The following is a 6087-nucleotide window of genomic DNA, read 5'->3' on the forward strand; positions in this document are numbered from 1 at the left end:
CTGGATAGAATGTCTGCCTACGGAGCAGATGGTCGTAGGTTCGAATCCTGCATCGGGTATACATTAATCTCACTTCCTCTTCATCCATCCTACTTCAATAAAATCGGGCATTCGATGTGAAGCTCCAACTAGTTTACACAAGATGCTGAAGGCAAGCACATGAGATAGTGGTGCGCACCAACGGCTGTACCTGAGCAATCCGAATTTCGCTCACGTACCCTGACGGATTGACCAATTACCGCCTAAACCATTTCGGAAGAGTATTCAACTTGGATATCAATCAAAGTTGCTAGCTTCATTGCCCGATTAGTTCAGCTGTATAGAATGTCTGCCTACGGAACAGATGGTCGAAGGTTCAAATCCTGCATCGGGTATACATTAATCTCACTTCCTCTTCATCCATCCTACTTCAATAAAATCGGGCATTCGATGTGAAGCTCCAACTAGTTTACACAAGACGCTGAAGGCAAGCACATGAGATAGTGGTGCGCATCAACGGCTGTATCTGAGCAATCCGAATTCCGCTCACGTATCCTGACGGATTGACCAATTACCGAAGAGTATTCAACTTAAATATCAATCAAAGTTGCTAGCTTCATCGCCCGATTAGTTCAGCTGGATAGAATGTCTGCCTACGGAGCAGATGGTCGTAGGTTCGAATCCTGCATCGGGTATACATTAATCTCACTTCCTCCATTCATCCTACGTCAACGAAATCGGGCATTCGATGTGAAGCTCCACCTGCTTTGCACAAGACGCTGAAGGCAAGCACGTGAGATAGTGGTGCGCACCAACGGCTGTACCTGAGCAATCCAAATTCCGCTCACGCATCCTGAATCAGCCACTCGATGTGAAGCTCCAACTAGTTTACACAAGATGCTGAAGGCAAGCACATGAGATAGTGGTGCGCACCAACGGCTGTACCTGAGCAATCCGAATTCCGCTCACGTATCCTGACGGATTGACCAATTACCGAAGAGTATTCAACTTAAATATCAATCAAAGTTGCTAGCTTCATCGCCCGATTAGTTCAGCTGGATAGAATGTCTGCCTACGGAGCAGATGGTCGTAGGTTCGAATCCTGCATCGGGTATACATTAATCTCACTTCCTCTTCATCCATCCTACGTCAATAAAATCGGGCATTCGATGTGAAGCTCCACCTACTTTACACAAGACGCTGAAGGCAAGCACGTGAGATAGTGGTGCGCACCAACGGCTGTACCTGAGCAATCCGAATTCCGCTCACGTATCCTGAATCAGCCACTCGATGTGAAGCTCCAACTAGTTTACACAAGATGCTGAAGGCAAGCACATGAGATAGTGGTGCGCACCAACGGCTGTACCTGAGCAATCCGAATTCCGCTCACGTATCCTGACGGATTGACCAATTACCGCCTAAACCATTTCGGAAGAGTATTCAACTTGAATATCAATCAAAGTTGCTAGCTTCATCGCCCGATTAGTTCAGCTGGATAGAATGTCTGCCTACGGAGCAGATGGTCGTAGGTTCGAATCCTGCATCGGGTATACATTAATCTCACTTCCTCTTCATCCATCCTACTTCAATAAAATCGGGCATTCGATGTGAAGCTCCAACTAGTTTACACAAGATGCTGAAGGCAAGCACATGAGATAGTGGTGCGCACCAACGGCTGTACCTGAGCAATCCGAATTCCGCTCACGTATCCTGACGGATTGACCAATTACCGAAGAGTATTCAACTTAAATATCAATCAAAGTTACTAGCTTCATCGCCCGATTAGTTCAGCTGGATAGAATGTCTGCCTACGGAGCAGATGGTCGTAGGTTCGAATCCTGCATCGGGTATACATTATTCTCACTTCCTCCATCCATCCTACGTCAACGAAATCGGGCATTCGATGTGAAGCTCCACCTGCTTTGCACAAGACGCTGAAGGCAAGCACGTGAGATAGTGGTGCGCACCAACGGCTGTACCTGAGCAATCCGAATTCCGCTCACGTATCCTGACGGATTGACCAATTACCGAAGAGTATTCAACTTAAATATCAATCAAAGTTGCTAGCTTCATCGCCCGATTAGTTCAGCTGGATAGAATGTCTGCCTACGGAGCAGATGGTCGTAGGTTCGAATCCTGCATCGGGTATACATTAATCTCACTTCCTCTTCATCCATCCTACTTCAATAAAATCGGGCATTCGATGTGAAGCTCCAACTAGTTTACACAAGATGCTGAAGGCAAGCACATGAGATAGTGGTGCGCACCAACGGCTGTACCTGAGCAATCCGAATTCCGCTCACGTATCCTGAATCGGCCACTCGATGTGAAGCTCCAACTAGTTTACACAAGACGCTGAAGGCAAGCACATGAGATAGTGGTGCGCACCAACGGCTGTATCTGAGCAATCCGAATTCCGCTCACGTATCCTGACGGATTGACCAATTACCGAAGAGTATTCAACTTAAATATCAATCAAAGTTGCTAGCTTCATCGCCCGATTAGTTCAGCTGGATAGAATGTCTGCCTACGGAGCAGATGGTCGTAGGTTCGAATCCTGCATCGGGTATACATCAATCTCACTTCCTCCTTCCATCCTACGTCAACGAAATCGGGCATTCGATGTGAAGCTCCACCTACTTTGCACAAGACGCTGAAGGCAAGCACGTGAGATAGTGGTGCGCACCAACGGCTGTACCTGAGCAATCCGAATTCCGCTCACGCATCCTGAATCAGCCACTCGATGTGAAGCTCCAACTAGTTTACACAAGATGCTGAAGGCAAGCACATGAGATAGTGGTGCGCACCAACGGCTGTACCTGAGCAATCCGAATTCCGCTCACGTATCCTGACGGATTGACCAATTACCGCCTAAACCATTTCGGGAGAGTATTCAACTTGAATATCAATCAAAGTTGCTAGCTTCATCGCCCGATTAGTTCAGCTGGATAGAATGTCTGCCTACGGAGCAGATGGTCGTAGGTTCGAATCCTGCATCGGGTATAAATTAATCTCACTTCCTCCATCCATCCTACGTCAACGGAATCGAGCATTCGATGTGAAGCTCCACCTTCAACTCTGGCTCCAGTGATCCTCTAACTATTTACACTTGACCGGGGAACTTTGATAGAGTTAGTCGACTAGGTGGTGTGGAGAGGACCGAAGACTTGCAGGGCTCCCCCCTCGACCTCGCTCGCCCATCGAATCACTTCCTCTGGAGTTGACCCTAGCCTCTGGCGAGACTTTCCATCAACTCTGGCTCCAGTGATCCTCTAACTATTTACACTTGACCGGGGAACTTTGATAGAGTTAGTCGACTAGGTGGTGTGGAGAGGACCGAAGACTTGCAGGGCTCCCCCCTAAAGCTTCGGTCACGGGACAGGTGCCCGACTAGGTGGTGTCGTATCAACGACTCACGTCTCACACGGGTCTGTCCCGTCACCCAAATCTCTCCACTATCCACCAAACTCTTGGCTTCACCAGAAACTTCGATGACACAATCGATCCATGTTTTTTTCTCATCCCCTCCTCTCGCTGTACTCCTTATTACCTTTTGTTTCTTTTTTTTTCGGTTGTGTCCCTTGTGCAGCACATCAAGGCTCTTTTGGCGTAGCCTTGCCAAGCTCTACTCGATTGACTCGAACCGCCTCCACACTTCACTGTGCTATCCTCGCATCCCGAATCTACCAGAATTGTGGCCCCACTATGCTATAGCTATGTCAGCTATAGGATTTATACCTGTTAGGACTTCAACTGCCTCGTCCGGTAGAACTCCTGCCTTTCCCGGAGGCTTGGATCTATGCGCCAAACGATTTTGGCCTTCTTTATATCCTCTCTCAACGATGGTCATCTCTTCTAGGGTGAAACTAACTCATGAACGCACCTTAGTCGTCTTTATCGCGCTAACATACTCCCGAAATGCTTCTGGAGGGATATTGGCTTGGTCAACGAGGGCCCGACCATACCGTTGAGTTTCTCAAAATGGCTCACCGCCGAGCGGTAGCTCTTCTCCGTACTCCCTCGTGTGGAGTCTGCTAGTAGTGCTGCTCTCCTTGCTTTTCTCTCTGATTTCGTCAATGCTCGGAAGGCCTTCATCGCCTCCTACTCGGTCGATGATCCACTCCCATTATCTGCCCTATATTTTTTTTTGTTTTGGCGATTGGAGAACTGCTAATATCCATCGAATGCCTCTCGTTGAATGAGACTCATTCGAAACACAACCGGTAGTTTCTGAAAGAACCTAATCCATTGTCTCCCCAATTTCAATTGCTCCGCCTCTTGCTACGAGCTCCTGAGCAACGAAGGTACTCCCCAGTGGACCTTCAGTGAGGATACCTCGCTCTTCCCAATTGTTGGTCAGGCAGTTCGTCAGAGATTATGACACTGACACATACATACTTTTGAAACATCACCAGACATCATACGCACTTTAGCCAGATAGCATAAGTACTCTGCTTCCCTGGCACGGTGGCACTTCTTTGTGGCAAACATGATACCTCTACCGCTACCAGCCAACCACAAAGCACTGAGATGAGCTCACTGAAGCAGCACGGCTCTCTCATACCCGGTCAGATCTTCACTTGAGCAGACTCGCCGTCTAAGCATTAACTAGTCTGAGACTAGTAGTCTCTGTCGACTCCTGGGTATCCGCTGCATCACATGGTATACGCATCGTACGAAATACACCCGAATCTACCAAAAGTGCCGAGAGCAAAGGGAGGTCTACCAGTAGGTATTGGTCACGAAAGCACGATACTTGGTTGTTGATCTCCTCAAGAACTCCCCTCTAACTCTCGTAGGTGGAGCACGTTTACCCGAGATTGAGTCCACCACCTTCTTGACCTCCCCTTTTAAGCGCACCAGCGATACCTGAGGTTGCGTTGTCAACTTCAGATCTAACACACCCTGGTCACTTTTGAGTGTCTGTAGCACTCGCTACTTCAGGAGAGAGCCTCTTGTAGAAAGTCGCCAAGAGCGTGTCATTGGTCAGTATTACTGACTCAGTAATCCTCCAAGATCGGTCACCCTGTCGATGGTCTTACCATGGAATGTGCCGACTGATCTAGTAGCTAGTTCAATGGTACAGTCGGCTCCTGGTACTCTCATTTCCGATATGCACGTATCCTACAGCGTGCCCGTTTCCACACAAACTTCGTCGCCGACTCGATCTTACTAAATCCTCATACTGAGGGTTAAATTCGCGCTCGGGGATATTTTCTCTACTTGGAATTCCAAATCCCAAGCCTCTCAGCGAGAGGCTCTCACTAATAATACCGTCAACTGGGTCCTCGCACTGAGGATAGTGTCTGCGCTCGAACATGCGTTCTCGAGCCTCTCGCTAACAACTTAGCCAACTAGACACTCCCACTCAGTATGGGATCAGCTTTGCTGACGCGTTCCTGAAACTCTCACTAACAATATGGTCAACTGGGCCTTCACCACGGGGATAAGATCGGCGCTCAATGACGCGTTCCTAAACCTCTCACTTATAACACGGCCGAACCGGCACTCTCACTCAGAATAGGATCTGCGTTCAATGACGCGTTCCTAATCCTCTCACTGACAATAGGTCAACTCGACACTCACACCGAGAGAAGATTCTGCGCTCTATGACGCGTTCCTAAGCCTCTCACTGACAATAGGCCAACTCGACACTCACACTGAGGGAAGGATCTGCGCTCGATGACGCGTTCCTAAGCCTCTCACTGACAATAGGCCAACTCGACACTCACACTGAGGAAAGGATCTGCGCTCGATGACGCGTTCCTAAGCCTCTCACTGACAATAGGCCAACTCGACACTCACACTGAGGAAAGGATCTGCGCTCGATGACGCGTTCCTAAGCCTCTCACTGACAATAGGCCAACTCGACACTCACACTGAGGAAAGGATCTGCGCTCGATGACGCGTTCCTAAGCCTCTCACTAACAATAGGCCAACTCGACACTCACACTGAGGAAAGGATCTGCGCTCGATGACGCGTTCCTAAGCCTCTCACTGACAATAGGCCAACTCGACACTCACACTGAGGAAAGGATCTGCGCTCGATGACGCGTTCCTAAGCCTCTCACTAACAATAGGCCAACTCGACACTCACACTGAGGAAAG

At 48.8% G+C, this 6087-nt stretch overlaps 1 protein-coding gene and 8 non-coding genes across 9 annotated transcripts in view; 8 read left to right on the forward strand and 1 right to left on the reverse strand.

Annotated features, from left to right (window-relative positions):
- Window positions 1–300: 300 nt before the first annotated feature.
- Window positions 301–374, forward strand: Pmar_PMAR029555. The gene has a single exon. It is a non-coding gene; the product is annotated as a tRNA-Arg (tRNA).
- Window positions 375–600: 226 nt separating this feature from the next.
- Window positions 601–674, forward strand: Pmar_PMAR029556. Its single transcript has one exon. It is a non-coding gene; the product is annotated as a tRNA-Arg (tRNA).
- A 345-nt stretch (window positions 675–1019) lies between these two features.
- Pmar_PMAR029557 lies at window positions 1020–1093 on the forward strand. Its single transcript has one exon. It is a non-coding gene; the product is annotated as a tRNA-Arg (tRNA).
- Window positions 1094–1455: 362 nt separating this feature from the next.
- On the forward strand, window positions 1456–1529 carry Pmar_PMAR029558. The gene has a single exon. It is a non-coding gene; the product is annotated as a tRNA-Arg (tRNA).
- Window positions 1530–1755: 226 nt separating this feature from the next.
- Pmar_PMAR029559 lies at window positions 1756–1829 on the forward strand. Its single transcript has one exon. It is a non-coding gene; the product is annotated as a tRNA-Arg (tRNA).
- Window positions 1830–2053: 224 nt separating this feature from the next.
- On the forward strand, window positions 2054–2127 carry Pmar_PMAR029560. The gene has a single exon. It is a non-coding gene; the product is annotated as a tRNA-Arg (tRNA).
- A 347-nt stretch (window positions 2128–2474) lies between these two features.
- On the forward strand, window positions 2475–2548 carry Pmar_PMAR029561. The gene has a single exon. It is a non-coding gene; the product is annotated as a tRNA-Arg (tRNA).
- Window positions 2549–2908: 360 nt separating this feature from the next.
- On the forward strand, window positions 2909–2982 carry Pmar_PMAR029562. Its single transcript has one exon. It is a non-coding gene; the product is annotated as a tRNA-Arg (tRNA).
- A 2991-nt stretch (window positions 2983–5973) lies between these two features.
- Pmar_PMAR029563 (menaquinone biosynthesis protein, putative) overlaps window positions 5974–6087 on the reverse strand; it is a gene marked incomplete at both ends in the record, with an annotated part of 1961 nt that continues 1847 nt past the window's right edge. The window contains one exon of the mRNA XM_002773522.1: window positions 5974–6017. Coding sequence (XP_002773568.1) covers window positions 5974–6017 — 44 coding nt within the window. The remainder of the gene's footprint in view (window positions 6018–6087) is intronic.

This window comes from Perkinsus marinus, assembly GCF_000006405.1.
Source record: "Perkinsus marinus ATCC 50983 genomic scaffold scf_1104296958776, whole genome shotgun sequence".
Lineage (NCBI taxonomy): Eukaryota > Perkinsozoa > Perkinsida > Perkinsidae > Perkinsus > Perkinsus marinus.